This window comes from Aquila chrysaetos, chromosome 8 (genome assembly GCF_900496995.4).
Source record: "Aquila chrysaetos chrysaetos chromosome 8, bAquChr1.4, whole genome shotgun sequence".
NCBI lineage: Eukaryota > Metazoa > Chordata > Aves > Accipitriformes > Accipitridae > Aquila > Aquila chrysaetos.
Window position 1 is genome coordinate 7,158,877 of NC_044011.1, and position 22,850 is coordinate 7,181,726.

General features: G+C 46.9%; 2 protein-coding genes across 2 annotated transcripts; one reads left to right on the forward strand and one right to left on the reverse strand.

The window, feature by feature from the left end:
• Nucleotides 1-2,903: 2,903 nt before the first annotated feature.
• LOC115344246 (olfactory receptor 4N5-like) lies at nt 2,904-3,833 on the forward strand (the record flags this gene model as incomplete). Its single annotated transcript, XM_030021208.1, has 1 exon — nt 2,904-3,833. A coding segment is annotated over exon 1 (930 nt), but the record flags the coding sequence as incomplete, so codon positions are not given.
• Nucleotides 3,834-13,113: 9,280 nt separating this feature from the next.
• Nucleotides 13,114-20,457, reverse strand: SDR39U1 (short chain dehydrogenase/reductase family 39U member 1). Its single transcript, XM_030021209.2, has 6 exons — nt 20,406-20,457; nt 19,767-19,873; nt 19,350-19,432; nt 18,600-18,721; nt 17,777-17,920; nt 13,114-17,577 (listed from the first exon to the last, which is right to left on the reverse strand). Exons 1-6 carry the CDS (start codon nt 20,419-20,421, stop codon nt 17,162-17,164), a joined length of 888 nt encoding a protein of 295 aa, XP_029877069.1. The 5' UTR covers nt 20,422-20,457; the 3' UTR covers nt 13,114-17,161.
• Between the last annotated feature and the right edge of the window lie 2,393 nt (nt 20,458-22,850).

Sequence of the window (22,850 nt, forward strand, 5' to 3'; positions counted from 1 at the left end):
ATGTTGACTTATTCAGATGTAGATATCTACATCAGCAGCATTGTAAATTACACAGTATGAACACCCCCATAAATAACTCATGAAAAGATGGCTTCACTGTAAAGAAGACCAGAAGGAGTGATCACACTCATAGACTGTGATTCTTGCATCTCCTGTAAGCTGTTTCTTTTTGAACTAATTCATTTAAAGGGCTAAAAAGAGACAAATGAAGAAGTGCATTATGTAGCTTTCCTGGTAAATTTGTTTCCAGTAGTGAAGACAAAAATGCAGCTGTGCAAATAGGAAGAAGGAATAAGATCTGTGTTCAGAGCAGCCAGTCTTTTTCACTGTGGAAGGGAGCCTGGGTAAAGCACAACCAGCAGCTGGAGTGCGGAGAGGAAGCTGGTGAAGGGTCTAGAGAACAAGTCTTACGAGGAGCAGGTGAGGGAACTGGGTTTGTTTAGTCTGGAGAAAAGGAGGCTGAGGGGAGACCTTATTGCTCCCTACAACTACCTGAAAGAAGGTTGAAACAAGGTGGGTGTTGATCTCTCCTTCCAAGTAGCAAGCAATAGAACAAGAGGAAATGGCCTCAAGTTGCACCTCAGGAGGTTTAGATTGGAGATTAGGAAAAACTTCTTTACCAAAAGGGTTGTCAAGCATTGGAACAGGCTGCCCAGGGAAGTGGTTGAGCAACCATCCCAGGAGGTATTTAAAAGACATGTAGATGTGGGACTTAGGATCATGGTGGACTTGGCAATGCTAGGTTAATGGTTGGACTCAATGATCTTAAAGGTCTTTTCCAACCTAAACAATTCTCTGATTCTATAGGCATCAGAGAAGAAGGTAGAAAAAAATGGGAAATACTTATCACCTATCAAAGTGGTGTGGCAGGAAACAGCAAAGAGGGAATAACCTCCATTGGTTCTTTGCTGATTTGGGCTGAACAACCCAGAGAGTGGTAGACACTGAACTGTGTGGGAGAATGATAGATGCAAAGCCATGGAAGTGAAGTGCATCCACAGAAATCTCGATAACCAAGTAGAGGTAAGGGGAGAGTGTTGTTTCTGCATTAGCTGGATGTGTAGGATACAATACAATACACGACAGCAGAGTGCAGTGGTAGGTTCCTGCAGGAATCTTTCTGTCATATGATGGGATGGGAAGAGACTGGAGATGACCAAAGCACTTAGAAGGAGTTTAAAGCGAGGCAAAGAGAAACTCAGATCCAGATTGGTAAGGATTCGCCGTCAGCTGAGAAATTAAATATCGGTCAATTTATACACACATCCAGCATAATGAGACCTTCAGCTGTCCATGAAAGAAAGGAAGAGATGGAGAAAACAAAGAATGTCAAGAAACTTTTAATTTCAAGGCATGACATGAAATTTTGACTTTTGACAAAAACATCAAAAAGTGATGTAAGGAGTACTTTTTTTATCTTACTTGTTTTTATTTCTTTCTTACTTTCCTTTCTCTTTCTTTATTCTGAATTTTACTACTTTTTCCCATTTTTTCCTCCTCTCAGTTGTTTTTATTTTTTTAGTTTCCACTGTCGAGACTGATTTCATTTCTCACTGGTCTCAATAAGGGAACTAAACCAAAGCTGTTCTAAAACTAAATAATCCTTACAGGTCTGAGCATTTTCCCCCACTAAAGCATTTTCAGTATGCTTTATTCTCTACCTCAACACTGCTGGTGAAGTTACCAATGCAGTAATGTGCAGACACCGTCATGCAGACAGACATACTATCTTTGTAGCAAAATGGAAGAAAAGTGTTTAGAAAAGATGGAGACAAAAACTCCTATAACTTTCTCCTGAACCAAAAGAAGAAAAAGAAGTGGGAGGAATGAAAGAACTTAGACAAATGGAAAGACTTTTAAAAGAACTCTGACCAATTTTTATGGTTTTCTTCATGAGGGAGGTGTCAAAATCCACAGTTCCATTTAAAATATATGTAAAAGAAATTATTTGATACATTCCATGAAAAAATGTCCATTGGCTTTCCAGACTGCTGTCATGTTGATTCATGGTGGATTAATTTCATAGAGATATTGAGATAACTGAGTTTTCTTTGTTTCCAGTGTTCTGTTGACTTAATTGGAAAACCAGACACCACTGTGGGATTTCTCTGGACAAAAGTGGAAGTCTGAATGTGATCTAGACATCCTCAGCTCCCTTGAAAGACAATTGGGAAAAATAAAATATTTTGGAAAATACTTGAACTGATATATGATAGAGAAAATTTAGGATAGAATTAGTCGTTCCCTGGGCTGGCTATACTGACATAAGTATAAAGGGATTTAAAATTATTTAATTGCAAACAACTTTGCAGCTGTCAGCTGAATTTACCCAAGAGGTTCATAAACCTTCCTTCAGATGTGAGTGACACATACTTAGTTTCCTTTTATAATCAGTGGATGTGATTTAGGTTAATTATATAATTTTAGGGTACACGTCACCTAGCTTTGTTCAGCTGTCTACCCTAGAATTAAATCTGTATGCCCTGGAAGGACCTGCTTTTGTCAACTGGAGAGGGAGTAGACGTGACTAGCTCAGATAAGCCATCTACATTAAACCACAAAAATCAGCCTACCCATGGAAGAATGTACTGATACATTATGACCTATATTCCATCCAGGTGCCAGTTCCCAGGGCACAGAGAAAATAAAAGAACATCTGATAAAAATGTGGACTTTTCCAGTTTACATTTCCAGTAAAATGTCCAAGTTAGTGGGAATCTAAATTACTGGTTTTCAAGTATTTCACCATTAGGAGTTCCCTAAAACTAGGAAATGGGAAAAGGGCATGCATTTTACGCAATCTAAATATGCCCCAGGTTGTTCAAACATTTCTGCAGATTTGCACTGGTGTTTGTTTTTTTTCCATGATTACTGTCTGTTTCTCAGGGTTCTGCAGAGTGGAAATGGAGCACGAGAACTATACAGTAGTTACAGAGTTTGTTCTGTTGGGATTGTCCCAAGACCATGAAGTTCAGATGATTCTCCTCTTCTTTTTCCTGCTCTTCTATATGATCATTCTGCCAGGCAACGTCCTTACCATTCTCACAATTTGTGGGGATTCCCAACTGGGATCACCCATGTATTTTTTCCTGGCCAATTTGGCATTCTTGGACATCTGCTACTGTTCTGTGACCCCACCCAAAATGTTGGCTGACTTTTTCTCACACCATAAAACCATCTCCTACAGTGCCTGCATGGCCCAGCTTTTCTTCCTCCACTTCCTGGGAGCAGCTGAAGCTTTCCTGCTCATGGTCATGGCCTATGACCGTTATCTAGCCATTTGTAAACCTCTTCACTACACCAGGCTTGTGAACAGGAGGGTATGCTGTATCCTGGTTGGAGCTACATGGGGTGGGGGCTTCATCCATGGCATCATTTTATTTGCTCTCGGCATCCACCTCCCTTTATGTGGTCCCAACATTCTGGACAACTTCTTCTGTGATGTCCATCAGCTGGTCAAGTTGGCCTGTGCCAACACTTACGTACTGGAGCTTTTGATGTTCCTCAACAATGGAATTGTTATCATTATGTGCTTTACACTTCTCCTCATCTCCTACACTGTCCTGTTGCTGAAGCTCCAGACACAGTCCTCCAAGGGAAAGAGCAAAGTAGCCTCCACCTGTGTTGCCCACATCATTGTGGTTTTTGTCATGTGTGGCCCAGCTATGTATATCTATGGTTTACCCTTCCAAGCTGTGCCAATGGAAAAAGTTGTTGCTGTTTTCCATACGGTCATCTTCCCCTTGACTAATCCCATGATCTATACCTTGTGTAACAAGGAGATCAAAGGCTCAATGTGGAAGCTGGTCAGCAAATACATACTTTGGTGTGGAAAATTAAAAAAAAATATTTTTAAGTAAATAAGTGAAAGCTTTTTTTTATTTTTGTTTTGTTTGTTAATACAGTTTTCTTAGGAACAACTCCATAGTGTACATTATGTAGCAACATAATATCAACTAAGCAAGCTTCAAATAGTTTTCTTCTAATTATCAAAAAATGTTTAGGGTGACACTAAAACCAGTATGTAATAATTTAGAGGAGAACTATACTGTGTAAAGATATTAAGACAGTTGTGCTATGTTCTACTGTTAAAATTCTATATCTTTACAGAAATTAACTAGCAGGAGGTGTGAAGCATTTATAGAATCATTACTGAAATTCTAGTCCAGAAGCAGATAGATAAAATCAGGTAGCAAGCATGTTAGTTCAAGATTTCAGCTTATACTTGAATCTCTGACTGTTGATACTGCCTGTTGTTTGACTCTCATATGACTCTGCTCCTGAATGAGTTGATTGCTTCTCCGCAAAGGGAGAATGTGCAAGTCACTGGATGATCTAGCTTATAGTCAAGCTTTGCCTTTTCATACAGCATAGGTAGGCCACTGAAATCTGAAATCAGAAGTCAACTATCAAGTAAAAATCAAAGGCAATGTGGACATAGCCTTATGGTAGGCACTAGTGACAGGATTTGTCTAGCCAGGTATAGACATCTACAGCATCAGAATTAGTCACCTAAGGATTCCTGCATAATCGATGAGTGTTTCCAGCAAGCAACTCAGCTAATGCATTTGTATTGTCTACTTGGGGAAGAAATAAACCATGCTTTAGGCATTTTTATCTTTCCCTCAGCACTCGCTCTGTAATCTACTTCTCAGTTTGATTCCAAGGTGGAATCATAGATTCATAGAATTTCTCAAGTTGGAAGGGACCCATAATGATCATTGAGTCCAATTCCCTGCTCCTCGCAGGACTACCTAAAACTAAATCATATGACTAAGAGTGTCGTCCAGACACTCCTTCAACTCTGACAGGTTTGGTGCTGTGACCACTTCCCTGGGGAGCCTGTTCCAGTGACTGACCACCCTCTCAGTGAAGAACCTTTTCCTAGTGTCCAATCTGAACTTCCCCTGACACGGCTTCTTTGCATTTCCTTGTGTCCTATCACTGGTCACCAGAAAGAGGAGATCAGCACCTCCCCTCTGCTGTCCCCATTGACAAAGTTGCAGACTGGGATGAGGTCACCCCTCAGCCTTCTATTATCCAAGCTGAATAAACTAAGTAAGTCTTGCCCTAGAGGCCTTTCACCATCTTGGTCTCTCTCCTCTGGACAAACTCTAATAGTTTGATGCTCTTCTTCTATTGAGGTGCCCAAAACTGCACACAGTACTTGAGGTGGGGCCACACCAGTGCAGCGTAGAGTGGACAATCGCCTCCCTGAACCAGCTAGCTATGCTGTGCTTGATGCACCCCAGGACATGGCTGGCCCTTTTGGCTGCCAGGGCACCCTGCTGACTCATATTCAACTTGCCATCAACCCAAACCCTCACATCTCTTTCCATAGGGCTGCTCTCCAGCTTCTCATCCCCCAATTTTTTCTATAAACAGGATTACCCTATCCCAGGCACAGAACCCAGCACTTGCTCTTGTTAAATTTCATATGGTTGGTGATTGCCCAGCTCTCTGGTCTACCCAGATCTTTCTGTAAGGCCTCTCTACCCTTGAGAGAGTCCACAGCTCCTTCTAGTTTATTATCATCGGCAAACTTACTTAATGTACATTTGACTCCTGTGTCCAGATCATTTATAAAAATGTTAAAGAGCACTGGTCCTAAAATTGAGCCCCGGGGAACCCCGCTAGTGACGGGCCACCAGCCTGATGCAACCCCATTTACTACAACTCTTTGAGCCTGACCCATCAGCCAATTGTATTACAGACTTCAGTCAGCCAAATAATTCCTTTTGGGGGGAAATCAGGATTTCAGAGAGAATGGTTTTCTTACTGTAGTGCATATTCTGTAGACAGGGTAGGTGCAGAGTGGACTAACTGCGGCTCCATCCACAGTCTTCCAGTAATAGCCCAGAAGGCATTGCACCCTCACAAATCATAGTGTTCTCTGTCCTTGTGAAAACCTTTTTGTTGCATAAGAATCTAAATATAGTTACAAGGAAGTAACATTGGAAAATGTTTACCAAAGAGCTGTGTAGTCTCTGTCCACGGAGATATTAAAAACATGTCTAGAAACAGTCGTGAGCAACCTCCCCTAGTTGATTCCGCTTTGCTCCTGCCTTTCTGTTGTCCTCAGCTCCCAGTTCACCTTTTCTGGCCAAACAGTCTGCCCATTAGCATTGCCACCCTCAGGCAGTGCCATGCTAACTCTTGGCTTACCTTCAGCTGTCCTCATAGTATCCCCGTCCCCTGTAAATTCTAGTTCAAAGCCATCTCAACCAGTCCTGCCAGCTTATGAACAAAGAAGCATTTCCCCCATTAGGACAGGTGGATCCTGTCAGGCCCCAGCATACCTTGTGTCTCAAAGACTCTTCTGTCATTATAAAAGCCAAAGTTCTGGTGGAGGCACCAGTCTTGGAGCCAAGTATTGATGTCTTGGCCATGTTCATTTCTTCCAGTGTCTTTCCCCATTACTGGGAGGACTCAGGAAAACACTACCTGTGCTCCTGAGTCCTTTAGCATTCTTCCCAGGGCCCTGAAATCTCTTCTAATTGACCTTGGACTTCTTGTTGTGATGTCATTAGTACCCAAGCTCATCAGTTGTCTGTTGACACCACTGATTTAGGCCCCAAGGAGGCAGCAAACTTCCCTGAAAATAGGGTCTGGTCTACAGATGGGTGCCTCTGTTCCACCCATGAGGGAGTCACCTATGATGATAACGCGCTGCTCTTTCTTCTCAGTGTGGGTCTTAACGCAGCTCTTGATGCAAGAAGTTGGTTGATCTGAACTCGGTGAGAGTACTTGCACAGATTCCTCCTCTTCTGTCTCATAATTTCCTTTGTCTACCATACTCAGAGCCTCATACTTATTCTGTAAAGGTAATGAGGGGTTCCCCTTACAGCTCCCTGCGGTAACTTGCTTCCACTCCTCCCTATCCCTTGTAACACTGCCTTCATCCTGGCACAAAATAGATACTGGACCTACCTCAGTAGTGGCCATGCTGAGTTGGCTCCTGCATGCCAGAGATGGCAGAGCACAGCTCCATTGGTCTAGATCTCCTTCTCAGACTCTCAGCTGCTCCCCAGTCTGCCCGCCTCCTCCTGAAGCTCAGCCACCAGGCAGAGCAGTTCATCTACCTGGGCACAGCTCCCACAGGTTTGCTTGTTACTGCCCTCCATCTCCAGGAGAAGCCCCAGGCACACCCCGCAGCCTGAAACCTGGGTAGTCACATGCTTCAACAAGAGCTCTGTCTGTGTGCCTGCACTGCTGCTAGAAGCTCAGGAGAAACAGAGGACATGGCTTTTTCCTGGAAGGTCACCATGCTGCCACACACCTGCCCACCGTATCATTTCCAAAGAATCAGCCAGATGACTACATCATTATGAACTCCAGCCTGCCATAACTCATTTCAGCCTTTAGCTGATCGCTGCAAATGATGGAAGCAAGGATTCTCATCTCTCCTCAGGAACAGTATTGCCCTACAATTATTAGAGATGGAAACAGCACCAGGCTTTACAATCATTCACAGGACAGGCTGCTCAGAAGGCTGTCACTCCTGGCCAGGAATAAGACTGCAGCCAATGGCAGTAGTCTCTATAAGTAGCCTAGAAGTAGCTTATACATTTGTCCTAAACTGCATCCACATTCATACATACAGCACTCTTTTATTTTTTTTATTTTTTTTTTAAAGGGGTGGGAATAGGCACATGAGTGAACTAATGCTTTAATTTATTGCGGAGAAGTGTGACTGCTGGCTAACTGGGCATTTACCTGCATGCAGCCCTTGCTGATATCATTCCTGCCAAACATCTATCTTTGTTTTCCCTTGTATATTTGTGCAGCAACAGTTTCCTAGAGAAGGACTAAAACCAGACTTCCTTGCTTAGAAGCTGAATGAATTAAGACTGAACTGTTTTGTCTTTCAATCTTTTCTAAATCTTTCTGTGGAATGTATTTTAAATATTTAGTAACTCCAAATATGTTTGAAGAAACTAAAAGTAATGCTCCCAAGCGATAATAGTAATTGTTGCTGCCATCTGAGTTATCTGAGGGTTTTTTAAAATTCTCTTGTTTTACTTTAATGTCTAAGAAGTCAATAACAAAGCTCTACACAATTCGCTTGGGAGCAGCTGGAATTCAGGCAGTGTCAGTGCAGTATATTTAACAAGATGCTAGACTGGAAATATTGTTTCTTCACTATTTCTTAGTATTTCAAAGTCTGATATTCTCTAACTCATACCAGCATGTGAGTTTTCTGAGCACTTCTCCAGAAATTTTCCTTGAATATTTGTAACTCTTTTTTGCTGATAGCCCACAGTTGATTTTACAGAACAACTTCTTGTTCTAAAAAATATAACCCAAATGTTACTACCATGTAAATTGAGATGTGGCTGTTTAAAAACTTGTTTATTTTTAGTCTCATGTCCTTTCCTTCTACTACACTGTCACCTTTGCCTTTAGAACTGATTGGCTTCATAAATGAATGGCTATTGTTAACGCAGAAGAAATAAACACGAAGGAAAAGTATCCGAATTTTGTGAACCAGAATATGGTGCAGTCTTTTGAAATGTATTTCTTCACTTCATCACTGACTTCCTGAAAATCTGCAATAAAGCCAGGGCAAGTGAATACTGATTTTTAAAGGAGTTTACATTTGTACATGATGCATATTATTCAAAATGAAAACATATAAACTAATGTATATTATAACTTCTCTCTCCTGTCCTTTAGTATTTTCTCTTTACAACTTTTTTTTTATCAGACCTGTAATACAGCAGTAGTTTCTTTTTTCTGAGATGAATGTCATGCATAGAACTTAACAGCAAACAGAAATATTAAATTAGCAACTACGCACCAAGTCAGTGTCACATATTTGTTTAATCTGTTAAATGGCCCATTGTATTCCTCCAAGTGTTCCTTATAGCATTGCAGCTTACCTTCAAAAGTGCTAAATGCATACACATATTTTCAATTAGGATATTTTGAAAAACAAATTTATTTTTACAATATTTTTATTGCAACACATCTCTATATTGTCACAGGAAAACAGGATCGATATTTAAATGTACTTTATGTCAATTGTCCAACCATTTAGTTTCTCTGACTTAAAATGAAGAGGGTTTTTTTTATTAATTACTTAGTATTGACTGATACAGGGTGTGCTATAAATCTACTTCACTGAACAAACTAGAAAATACTTGAATTGATTTTAGGACTGAAATATCAAAAGAGAGCAAGGGAAAGTCAAACAGTGTATGAAAAGGCTGGCATTATTTAAATGATCTGGGGTATATGTGAGGCATCTGTGTGGAGCAGAGGGGTGAACCATGCCCCCAAAAGAGCATCGGTCTCCCTTCGAATGGCACCAGACTTCAGTTAACTGAACTGTTTGCAGATACTCAGCTCAACCCTACACCTGTATATGTGGGTCTATAGTTGCAGACCTCATGTTAACGCCCTGTGTCATCCCACTCCTGCATTACAGATGCCTGAAGACAGGGGATGAATTCCATGGCAAATGCATAATCTTTACACACACGAGGCACCGGAGGGATGAAGCCCTCTTAAGCCCTGCAGACTTCTGCACTGCTACCAACCCACTCCGTATCCACCAAAGCCAAAACTATCCCTCATGTCATGGTGTACGTGCCCCTGCTGTAGCGTAGGTCCCCTAGAGCACAAAACTCAGCTTTTCTCTTCACCTTCCTCTGCATCCCAGAGGAGTACGGAGTGGTTCCCAAGCTCAGTAAGCAGATGGAGCAGTCATGGCAGATTAGTTAGTCACTTCTCCTTCTCAGGATGAGAAAATGGAAATAATACCTCTCCCAGGTACAGACCCACTTCCCTGGAGCTTGCATGCAGCTGTGCTTTGAAATAGAAGTTCAGTTATTGCTACAGGATTGCCTTATCAGTAAACCCTTCAGAGAAGTGGTTATTCAAAATGCCTACCAGTGCTGCTGGGTTCAGGCTCTTCTCTGCTCCTTTGCAAAGTGAATTTCTTTGGTTATACGATAAAAAGCTGATCTCCACACACACAAAAGAATACAGAGGCCCAGCAACAGGTAGAGAAACCGCAATAACCTAACCAGAGAAATGGACACCCTGACCCAGCTCTTCCTAGGGCTGTCCCAGCAGAGCCATCAGCCCCATGAGTGATACACATCCTGATGAGTCGGTGGTAGCAGCTTTCCAGGTCACCTTACAGACTGAGGCACAGTTAATGCCTAGGGGGTACAGGACACATTATGGAATGAAAGGGAAAAGGATCTTGGGATTGTACAAGATTTATTATAGGATGTTTAGGGGAGGAACCACAGGCTGGTCAGTACACTTTTCTGGCCATGCCCTGCATCTGCTCAGTGCAGTCTCTCCTGTCTTCTTATTAAACTTCATTTCTAACTGTCTTCCTGGGTGAGGGCTCTCTATTCTGTCTCTGTGTGTGTATAGGGGCCTGAGTGCAGTAAATGGAGTCAGATGGCCTGTGTGTCCATGGTGCCAGCAAACGGAGCAAGCAAGGCTGTGTAAGTGTGTAAGCAAGTATCCAGGCAGACTAGGCAGCTAAGTGAAGTGACCTGGGAACCAGCTGTGTGTACAAGTAAGACAACTGGAAGAACTGGGTACTGGAGGGACCAGAGGGGACCAGTTGCTGGAGAGATCATATGTTCCGGTGGCCAAGTGAGACACCCATTTAGGAGAGAAGGGGCCGCATGGTTGGGTCCCTGAGGTGGTAGTGGCTGACCACTGCATATCAGAGGACATAGAAGCACAAAGACTGTTGCTGAACACCAAATACTGCACAGGCAGAGGGCCTCAGAACCTGGGACCAGAAGTTCAGTCTGATCCTTCTCATCTGCTGCATGGATCTTCTTGTCCATGGTTGAAGAAACTCAGCTAGCCCAGTGGGAAAAAGAGGGCAGGGGAAGTTGAGTAAGACCATGCACGGGATTCAGGTTCTTCAGCCTCTCATGGCATCCAGTGGGCAGGAGTTTCTTCAGCCAACCTTGCATCTCCCCACCATAGTTTCTCACATTTGGCTTAACCCCAGGACCATTTAAATTCTACAAGAGTCCCAAACTCCAGCAGCACAGTTGAAGATCATCTTGCAGTGACTCTTGCTAACTGCAAGTCAAGCTAAATGTAGCAACAGAGCAGTACCTTCACATGGATGACTTCAAGACTGACTGCAGCTATTGCTCCTTCCTAGCCCTTGGAAGCTCATGGTTCTATGCCAAGGCTTTTCTGGGGACCAAAATACCTTCCCTCCGAGTCATAGTGCAGGTCCAAAGATCCTATTTTCCACCCCTGAGGAGCCCTGCGCTGCTCAGGTGAATACATACAAAAGCTTTGTGTCTCTTCCTCTTGCAAATGGGTATGAGCTAACTTTAGGCTACAGCCAGATTTCCCTTATGAAGGGTAGCAGAGGAGAAAACACCTTTGAGGGGAAAAAAGGGAAAGGAAAAAAAAAACCTGTAACTCACACAAAGGCCAGAGTCAGGGCTAATGAGCCTGGATGAGCTGAGTGAGCTCTGGGGAACTGCACAAGATGCCTTCCATATTTAACAACTACATAGAATCACAGAATCCTTTAGGCTGGAAAATACCCTTAAGATCAAGTCCAACCGTTAACCTAGCACTGCCAAGTCCACCACTGTCCCTCAGTGGCACATCTATATGTCTTTTAAATACCTCCAGGGATGGTCACTCAACCACTTCCCTGGGCAGCCTGTTCCCATGCTTGACAACCCTTTTTGGTGAAGAAAATTTTCCTAATATCCAATCTAAACCTCCTGTGGTGCAAGTTGACACCATTGCCTCTCTTCCCATCACTTGTTACTTGGTAAAAGAGACTGTCACCCACCCCGCTACAACCTCCTTTCAGGTACTGGTAGAAAGCTATAAGGTCTCCCCTCACCCTCCTTTTCTCCAAGCAAAACAATCCCAGTTCCCTCAGCTGCTCCTTGTAAGACTTGTTCTCTAGACCCTTCACCAGCTTCATTGCTCTTCTTTGGACACGCTCCAGCACCTCAATGTCTGTCTTGTAGTGAGGGGCCCAAACCTAAACACATTATTCAAGGTGTAGTCTCACCAGTGCTAAGTACAGGGGGACGATCACTTCCATAGTTCTGCTGGCCACAGTATTTCTGATACAAGCCAGAACACTATTGGCCTTCTTGGCCACCTGGGCACACTGCCAGCTCATATTCAGCTGGCTGTTGACCAACACCCCCAGGTCCTTTTCTGCCGGGCAACTTTCCAGCCACTCTTCCCCAAGCCTGTAGCTTTGCATGGGATTGTTTTGACCCAAGTGCAGGACCCAGCACTGAGCCTTGTTGAACCTCATAGAATTGGCCTCAGCCCATCGATCCAGCCTGTCCAGATCCCTCTGTAGAACCTTTCTATCCTCAAGCAGATCAACACCCTTGCCCAACTTGGTGTTGTCTGCAAACTTACTGAGGGTGCACTCAATCCCCTCCTCCAGATCATTGATAAAGATATTAAACAGAACTGGCCCCAGTACTGAGCCCCGGGGAACACCACTTGTGACTGGCCACCAACTGGATTTAACTCCATTCACCATAACCCTCTGGGCTCGTCCATCCAGCCAGTTTCTTACCCAACAAAGAGTACGCTCATCCACCCCACGAGCAGCCAGTTTCTCCAGGAGAGTCCTGTGTGAAACAGTGTCAAAGGCTTTACTGAAGTCCAGGTAGACTGTAGTCCACAGCCTTTCCCTCATCCATCAAGTGGGTCATCTTGTCATAGAAGGATATGAGGTTTGTCAAGCAGGACCTGCCTTTCATAAACCCATGCTGACTGGGTCTGATCACCTGGTTGTCCTGTACGTGCCATGTGATGGCACTCAAGATGATCTGCTCCATAACATCCCCCAGCGCTGAGGTCAGACTGACAGGCCTGTAGTTCCCTGGATCCTCCTTTCAGCCCTTCTCATAGATGGGTGTCACATTTATTAACCTCCAGTCAACTGGGGCCTCTCTGGTTAGGGGTATAAAAGGGGCCAGTCAGGAGTAAATTTCAAGTAAGATGGCTTTGGGAGTACAGAAAGAGGAACAACATACATACCTGTCCATGCTAACCTTCACCAAATACCCATGAACCACGAGGGCATATTAGCATGTTACCAAGTATAAAAAAACCAGTATCCTGAAATATCATAACTAATGGCTTTATTAGGTCCTTTTGATTTGTATTACAAGTAATCCACTGAAGAACCAGATCGAATAATTGGATTGAATGATAGCTGTCCTTGACAGTAGCTTTCCTTTCCCTCCCCTCCCCACGCTCCCCGAGTATGTTGTCTGCCAATTTCAGCTGGGTATGATGTGCAAATGTCTGTCCCTGTGCTTCTATGAGTGTGCCTGTGTGGGGAGGGGTTGAACCAATGCATGTTCCCTACACGCAGGTCTGGGGGAGGAGTGTGTGCATATGTAGTTGGAGACTACATTGGGGAATTTGGGAGGTACATGCTTGTCTTGGATTCCAGCTTCTGATTTACAATCCTTTAAGCTGGGAGAAGGGACATTTGGGTTAGACTGGGAATTCTATAGAAGGGGTAGTCATGACATGCCCCTAAAATCTCAGAAAATTGTCCCGGTCAAGTCTGAGCCACGGTTCACTGGAAATGAAGGGGTACAGGAAGGGAAATGCCAACCTTAATTAGGAAAACAGCAATGTCTTACAATTTGTGAAAGAATGCGTAACGTGGACTAACATTACAAATGGCGCAGAACTACCACTGGTTCCAAAAACTAAGAATTAAGCCTAGCTGTCTTTGATACTGCATGTGACTCAGCAGTCGGCACAGAGCTAACCCCAAAGCAGGTGACCAGTGCAGATCACTCAGCTCTGCTGGAATGAGACCAAAACTACAGGATCCACCTGGCCACAGACATCCCATGACCCAGTGCATGGAGAGATGCAGCTATCAAAGCCAAAGAACTGGACTTGCCTATACGACCTGTTACACTTACAGAGGTGTTACTGATCTTAAGTGCCTCAATACGTTCATGTCTATTGTCTCTGATGGGTTGGCCAGCAACCACAGCCCTTGCACATGCTCCCCTCCATGGTTAATGCCCAGAGGAATCGGGCTCCTGCCTTGATGTGTGCAGCCCATAGTGGGGCCCCATTCAGGCTCTATGGGAGTGAGGAGTGGTGCAGCTTCTTCTGATATTACCGGTCAATGGAGGAGTGTCATGGGATGTCGAAGGAGCATGCCTGCTCTTTTAAGGATATCTGGTCAAAGAAACCATAAACAAGAAAATACAGAGATAATCCTGACACATGATAAGGGATGTGATGAGAGCAAACCTGATCAGTCACCCTAATTGGTAAGGATGCGTAGTGCAAGTCTGAAAACATTTATTTTTACAGCTGGGAAGTTAAGGAAAGGGAGACAAACACACAGAGTGATAAAATCTGACCAATTAGCATTAACAAAGACAATAACCAGAAGCAAACATCATTAGTCACACTAACTGATGAGCTCTCAAGAAGCTATAAGCAACCAGGGCTTTGCAACTGGTAAGGATGCAAACCTGAGTGTCCAGGATGTTGGATGGAGTCATGGGACCATGTCAGTTGTTGAGAGAATGTGCAGGGGAGGGGAAGCTGGGAGCAACAAAGATGGGGGTAGACAGAAAAGGGGTATAAAAGAAGCTGGTTGGATATAAACCTGGGTCAGTCAGAGCTGGTCTGGATGAGCTCTACATTTGACCACCACAGCCTGTCCTGTCTTCTTATTACATCTTTTCATAACTCTCTCTGCATAATTTCACTCTACCCCATGTAGGTGTGCTGCAAGGGCCAAGTGCCAGCTACTGGAGGATCAGCATGAGTGGATTTGGTGCCAGCTACTTAAGTCAGATGGGGGAGCAGGCACCCCTGGCCTGTGGTGTCAGCTACTGGAGCCAGTGGGGCCTCACCCTACCGCTACTGCAGCAATAACTCTGCGTGTCCACAAAACCAGTTACTGGGAGGACCAGCACGAGTGAGGGGCTCTGTGCCAGCAGCTGGAGTGGGACAGCAGCTCACAGCTTGTGTGCCTGGTTGCTGGAGGCTGGGGGAGGTGACTGTCTGTATCTCCCACAAACCAGGTGTGCATGCGGTGTGCATGTGTATCCACCAGCAAACTTCAAGCTGGACCAGCTGGGCAAGTAGGAGGCCCTGGGTCCAGGCAGGGGCAATTGATGTATCAGGCATCAATTTCAGAACCCATACTGGGATTCAGGTGTCAGAAGCTCATCCAAGTCCTGTGACACATGCTTAAGCCAAACATCATGCAGAGGTAACCCTTCAAAATCCTGAGTGAGTTACACATCCAGGCAGGGAGTCCAAGGCCTAGGAACTCTGCTTAGTGGTGGTCTTTCATGGGATATGCAACCCTCTTTCAGAAGAGCTAACCAGCTTGCCTTACAGAAGGATGCTGTAGTCCACTACATCTGGGGAAGCAGACAGAAGTCCGAGGCTCTAAAACGGTAGCTGGAGTAACTAAAGACGAAGCACTGCTGATCATCTGCATTGTATTGCCCCACAATGAACTGGGTCTGTAACTCAGAGTAGGTCAGCCCACTCTCAAGGACAGGAAACTGAGGCACATAGGAAGCTAAAGGAATCTGCACCTAACTTACAGCCAGCACAGACACAATCCAAGCAAGCCACATTTATCTCAGGTGATGTTGCTTTCATAGCTATTCCCAAAGTCCCAGCTCACCTGGCTGTGCTCGCACTGACTGCAAGGACTATCTCTAGCTCCAGCTGGACAGTCCCACTCTAATTTTCCCGCCCAGAAAGTCAGCAGATTGCCATTCTGTCTCCAGTATGGACTGAGCAAAGAGGTAGGTGAGTGGGGAGTCTAGACTCCACCAAGATTGACCCTTCAGCTACTGTGACTACATTAACCTGGCATAAGCCAGGTTCTTGTTCTGGAAGGTTTCTTATTTCAGGAAAGGAGCAGGTCTTTTTAACTTCCCGAAGTGCTTTAAAATATATTTTTCTAGCCCAAAATTACATCACAGCAGGAATATTTCTCCAGAAGCAGTGCTATAATGAACTTAGCCGCTCTGTAGATTTCACATCCTGCAACCCACTTTGGCATGTGAAAATGGGTTAAGGGAAGCATGTGGATGCATTTCCTTACAGCACAAGATGATGAAACTGCAATGTTCTCCATAAGAGAAGATGTACTGCTTCCCAAGGCAGCCCAGGCAGCCTAGATATTCTCACTGTCCAATCAGTGGGAATGCCCTTAATACAAGTACCACCTCACGGGATGAATAAAGGAAAACCACCCTGCCTGGGACCAGATAACTACAACAAAGTCAACAGCTGAAGTGCTCCCTTTAGACTAAGGCAGTGCCTTGCACTACCTCACACCAAGATGAACCACCCAGATTCTCCTCAGCACAAGCTCAGATGTAGTCGACACTTACCCAAGGCCTCAAGAGCAGTCTGGGTGCAACAGACTGCCACCCTTGTCCCTACAGGCTGGCAAAGCAGTGTTCTCCTTCATGCCCACCACAGCATCAAGGTTATACAACCTTGGAGGGTTGCAACTCTTGGGCCTAGGCTCAGCTGGAGGTTCCGACACAGCAACTTGGTACCAGCACAGAGGCACCACAATAACAGAGATGGCAGTCTCCAAGCCATCTGTATCCAGCACCCTTTGTGGTCCCTCAGGGTGGATCTTGTCCCACAACTGCAACTCCATTTCCTATGAGACTGAGAAAGGCAAAGCAGAAGAGCATAACTAGGTCTCTATGTGACCATGGGGGAAAGACATGGGGAAAAACAGGAAGAGGGACTTCCAGTAACATGAAGGAGAATTACAACACCTGAACACCTTTCCTGTTGCCACCCCTGTCTCTCAGGGGAGGAGACATTACAAGCCCTAGCTGCTCTGCAAGCAGCTCACATGCACACTGGAAAAGGGAATATGGCAGATTCAGCAGTCACAATCCTTAGAGAGGCTTGTGCCCTTCCCCAAAAGCAGGTAATGTGCAGACTGCAGATGGCAATAAGAGGGATGACTCCTAAACTGGGGATGCACAAAGAGAGACAGAAGGGAAAAAGATTGCTCCCCCTCTCTGTATGGGGAATTATCAAGAAGGGGCAGGGCTACCCTCTTTCACCCAGGGGAAGGCATGTGAGCCAGGGATCTCATAAAAACAGGGCCCAACACAGCCCAAATGAGGAGCCCTCAAGCCACAATGTCCTTCAGAGCTCCAGTTAGGTCAGGGAAAATGAAATGGTAGCCGCTCTCCAGAGTGTGTTTTGGCACCACCCTCTGGCCCTCCAACAGCATGACGGCCCGCTCTGCCCCAAAGATAGCCCGCACAGCCCAAGCTGGCACTGGCAGCAGGGCTGGGCGTCCCAGGGCTGCAGCAAGCTCCTGAGCAAAGGTGCCATTGGAGGTGGCAGGGGAGGATGGGGAGACACCGTTGAGGACGCCTTGCAGGCACTCACTCTCCAGGGCATGACACACGATCCCAGCCAGGTCCTGAATGTGGATCCATGGGAAGGGCTGGAGCCCAGAGCCCAGGGGGCCTCCTAGTCCCAGACGGAAAGGCCAGAGCATTTGAGAGATTGCACCACCACCTCGGCCGAGCACCACCCCTGTGGAGAGAACAGAGTGAGACCAGGACCTCCCCCACCCTCAGAACTACAACCAGGAGAGAATCCTTAACAGGGCTGGACTGGAACAGCACCCCAACAAGGAGAGGCACAAGACCTGATGTCCTTCTCCCTCCTCTTCCCCCTCTTGCCCCAGCACCAAAGCAGAGCCACCCTGAACAGGCACGATGCCCCATCTCACCAGATCTCACCACAACACCACGAGCTGGGCTCCCAGGGATGAGAGCTGCAGCCTCCCACGAGCTCACCAGGCGTGAGAAGAAGTCAAAATCCCCCCCAGGACTGTCCTCAGTATACTCAGCTGTGGGGCTAGGGCGGTAATAGCCTGTGGATGTAACAGCAGAAAGGGGGAAAGAGGGTCAGGGTTCAATTGTGACACCAGCCACTCCCCCACCTCCCCTCGCAAAACAGACCCTCTTCCCTTAGAACTCAATCACTCCATCAGGGACATCCTCACAGGAACAGCACAAGGTCTCTCTGACGGCAATGCTGACAAGTTTTTGAACTACCAATGTGCTCTGCAAGTTCAGCAGGATGCACTAATACTCAGGTTGAGCTGGCAGCCCCAAGAACCAAATATACCAGCAAGCAACACACTGAGCTGGCTGCATAGAAAGGCGCTTGCTCTAAAATTGGGCATCACAGATGCTAAACTGTGGCAGCTTTAAAGACTGTAGCTAGCAGAAATGCAAAGTTGGAGATATGTAGGGGGATTCAGCTGAGGCCCTGCTTAGACAAACTGGTTCTACAAGATGCTTAAAGGCTTTCACAGGAAAACAGAGAAAAGGTCCTGTCCTAATGACACCAAGAGAAAGCACAGGGACCCAAATTCCTCTTCAGCAGTACCAAAAAGCTGATCGAGGCTTGCCTAAACCCAGTGACATTGATGGCGATAAAGTTGGCATTTCAAGGCAAGACGTGTGTCCCCCTAGAAGTGTGTTTCTGTCTGGAAGTATACCTCTCCACGTCAGCATGAGTCATGCCTTGCTGGGCCCAATCAATACCTACGCCAGTGACGAGGACCCAAGCACGGGGTGGCTGTTCAGCATCAGCAATAGCTTTGGCCAAGGTCTTGGTGGTCTCAACCCGGCTGCTGATGACTTCCCTGCAGAAGGCATCACTCCATCTGTGAAAGAGAGAGCCAGTGATTATACTCCCCACAAGGACATCCTAGGAAACAACAGTAGCAAGGGGGGCCCCAGCAGACACCCGTTCACAAACACGGGAGAGGTCACATGAATACCCCCCACCTTAGAGCAGAGGAAGGACATGGGAGTTTACTATCTAACTGCATGGGGACTTTGTGAGATGGTGGCTCGCCACTTACCACAAAAGGCTGTGGGTTTTGGACTGCCTTAGAACAAATGTAGCAGAGGAGCTGGACACCAAAGCTGGGTGTGGTGGATTCTTCCGAAGCGCGTGGCAGAGGCATTTCCAAAAACACACTCACAGAAGTAAAAGTTTGCTTCTGATTTTGCATTATTTAAATGTAGTGTCATTTTGGAAATGTGGAACTACTTTGCCTGGCCTCCAACTGTCAGTTCAGAGGGGAACCTGTCTTCCAAAAGTCTCGCAGAACTTAACAGGCCCACAGAAATGTTTTGGATACTGGCAGACCCAGATGTCAACAGTTAGGTAACCCAAGTGCTTCCTGGACACGCTGTTTCCTCCCCAGATCCCTTCCACATTCTCTGACAACACTGGGTCACCTTGCCTTCACCTTGTCCCAACAGCACTATGGGAGACCAAGTTACCTGCGGAAAGGGTTGAGGACATTTTCACCAGCCAAGTTCACCACGGCATCACACAGGGGCAGTCCAGAGTGGGACAACTCTTCCTAGGCAAGGGTAAACAAGACATCACACACACAGCCTCCCCTCTGCTTAAGTCTTCCCAACAACCAAGCAGGCGAGCTCCTAAGAACTCCAGCCAGTTCCTTCCTGACACTGCCTGGAGCACAAGCATGAATGGAGAAGGCTTTGCTCCTTGGAGCTACAGCAGTACTCATCCCAATGACTATGACCCACGGAGCACCCAGGAGCCCAAGAATACATCCACAGGAGCCAGATCCCCCACTGCGGATTCCCTGTACGCCATGGCAGGCCAGGGCAAGTGGGCTTGTTCCTCAGCCCTGACACGTTCTCCCTCTTGTGAAGGCTCTCATCTCATACCCAGCTGATCCGATCCTTGCCTCCTTGTCGAGAGACGTGGGTGACTTCATGCCCACGGCTCCGCAGCAACTGGGTCAGCGCTCTGCCCACAAAGCCAGTCCCACCACCTAGGAGAAAGACGGGACGTTACAGATTTGCTAACCCAGACTGCCATCCCCAGGCCTGCACAGGTGTCCCCGTTACCACGGTCAGCTTCCCACCGTACATTACTCCGGGCCCAGACTCCTCTGCCCCCAGCTCCCCCGCACAGCACCCCAGCCCTGAGCGCCTCCACTCCCCGTGCCCGGGTGCCACGCACCACGTCCTACCCCCTAGCGCCGGGGGGAAGGGGAGAGGGGGGCTGACTCCAACCTCTGTCCCCAGCACCCTCAGTCGAGGCCTGCCCCCCACCCCTTCCAAAACTACGTCCCCCTCACAGAGCCCCCGCACTCGCCTGCCCTGTGCGGCCTCCCACGGCGCCCCGGCCCCCACTCAGGACTAGCTCCCTCCGCCGGGGGACCTCCCGCGCCCACCCTACTGCCGGCAGCGGCCTGCCCGAAACCCCCCACCCGCACCAGCGCCCCTGAGGGACGCCGCGACCCGCCCCGACCCGCCGACCGAGCGGCCTGCGCTCACCGACCCCGCCGGCCCCGCACTCACCCACCAGCACCCGCATCGCCGGGCCGACTGCGCATGCGCCAAGCCGGGTGCGCATGCGCCTTCCCATCCCTGCTGGGAGGGGGGGCGCTTAAAGGGCCAGCGCGCCCCAGCGCATTAACCCCTCCAGCGCCGGCGCGCAGGGGACAGGGCGGGCGGCGGGAGGAGGCTGCGGCAGGGGTGGGCGGCCGCTTGGAAACGTGCTGGAAAACCAGCCTGAAACGGATCAGGAGAAAGAGAGGAATGAAGAAAGCCCGAGGAGCTGCCCGGCGGAGCCGGAACGCACTGCGTGAACGCAGTAAAACGCGAGGGTGGGCGACTTATTAGCAGCTAAATAGAACACCGAATGAGGCACAGGTTGCGCCAGCTGCACGGAGAGGTGGGGAAGCAACGGGGAGGAGTTCGTTAAGTCAGTCGGTTAACCAGTTCGTTAGAGCAGCTGAAATGCCAGTGAAGTGTTTTTTAATATTTCTAATCGAGAGTGAAGAATTTTGCAGTTGGGAATTAGGCTGGGATTGTTCTCGCGGACCCTAAGCCTCCCTTCCCTATGGACACCTTCTTGCTCGTCTCCTCAGGATCATGGGAAAAGAAATTACTTCAAGGGTGTAATTCTGCCACCGTACTTCAGATGGCTCTTCCGAGATGCGATGAAACGCACATGAAAAGTCAAGGCTTTCCACCTGCAGGCAGCTGGGGCAGCCTTTGCTTGGTACGAAGGTGCCTGTGTTGTCAGTGCTGTTACCTTGTGTCCTGTGAAGAGCAGAGGGTGATAGCAGGCTGTAGGCAGGACCTTGCTCGCTGTTCTGAAGCGGGGACAAATGCTGGAGGGTCGTGGTTTAACCCCAGCCAGCAACTCAGCACCACGCAGCCGCTCCCTCAATCCCCCCCACCCAGTGGGATGGGGGAGAGAGTTGGAAAAAAAAAGTAAAACTCGTGACAGTTTAATAGAGCAGAAAGGAAGAAACTAATAATGATAGTAATAACAATACTAAAATGACAATACTAATAAAAGGATTGGAATATACAAAACAAGTGATGCACAATGCAATTGCTCACCACTCGCAGACTGATGCCCAGTTAGTTCCTGAGTAGTGATCTCCCCCAGGCCAACTCCCCCCAGTTTATATACTGGGCATGACATCACATGGTATGGAATACCCCTTTGGCCAGTTTGGGTCAGCTGTCCTGGCTGTGTCCCCTCCCAACTTCTTGTGCCCCTGGCTGGGCAGGAGAAGCTGAAAAATCCTTGACTTAGTCTAAACACTACTTAGCAACAACTGAAAACATCAGTGTGTTATCAACATTCTTCTCATACTGAATCCAAAACAACACTACACCAGCTACTAGGAAGAAAATTAACTCTATCCCAGCCAAAACCAGGACATGGAGATATTTCTACCCACCTATCTACAGTTCAGTCCACCTAGTCATCCATCCTTGTCTGCACATACACCCATAGCCATTGCTCCACCCATCCATCCATCTATCCCCCTTGCTCTGTGTGTTCTTATTCCCCCTGCCACCAGCCTTATAAAAGTGTTTGGCAAGTCCTGTGTTTAAGCAAGGAAGGAACTGGGTTTCTAGTAGGAGCCAGCTGGAAATCTGAGGGACTGGGAATTATTTGCACAGGAAGAGGCATCCTTGTGGTTCACAGGATGAAAGGTGGAGATGAACAGCTGGTTTCTCTGTGGCGTGTGCCACAGTTGGGTGGGTGAGCTGGAGCTTTTCCCCCTAGGCAGTATGGTCTGCTCAGCCTCTGTCTGCTAGACAGGTCACAGTGGTGATGTTAGCTGGAGGTGCTGACAAGCTGTACACACATTCCCCTTGTAACTCCTCCATAAAGGGCAGATGGCTGTACCTGGGTGCAGCCTAGTAGGTCCTTCATTGCAAACTATCAAAAAAAAGGCACTTGTGAGGGACCTTTGGATATGTCTCAAATGTGTTTTTTCCTCCCACCTCCCTCTGTCTCATGCTGTTTCACTGGATAGAACTTCTAGAAAGACAAAATCCAGCATGCCCTTTCTCACTTCCTCCTCACAACCACACTGTATCCATCTAACAAGATGTGATCAGGAAAGAAACATGCCAGCAATCAGTCCCAACCCATAACAGAGCCCCAGTGTCAGCACCTGAGGAAGCCCCACACTTCTGCTTCTGTCACGGGGCAAAACCTGCCCAAAACCACTGCTCAGATACATGAGAATCATAGAATCAGATAATAGTTTGGTTTGGAAGGGATCTTCAAAGATCACCTTGTTCAAGCCCCTTGCCTTGGGCAGGGTCATCTTTCACTAGATCAACTTGCTCAAAGCCCCGTCCAACCTGACCTTGAACCTTTCCAATGATGGGGCATGCACAACTTCTCTGGGCAACCTGTTCCAGTGTTTTACCACCTTCCTTGTAAGAAATTTCTTCCTTACATCTAATCTAAATCTACCTTCTTTCAGT

Coding starts and splice junctions, on each gene's coding strand:
- SDR39U1 (XM_030021209.2), bottom strand. Junction 18,722..19,349: donor GTCCTCAACCCTTTCCGCAG/GTAACTTGGTCT, acceptor TCTCTTTCACAG/ATGGAGTGATGCCTTCTGCA. Junction 17,921..18,599: donor GGTCCTCGTCACTGGCGTAG/GTATTGATTGGG, acceptor TTACATCCACAG/GCTATTACCGCCCTAGCCCC.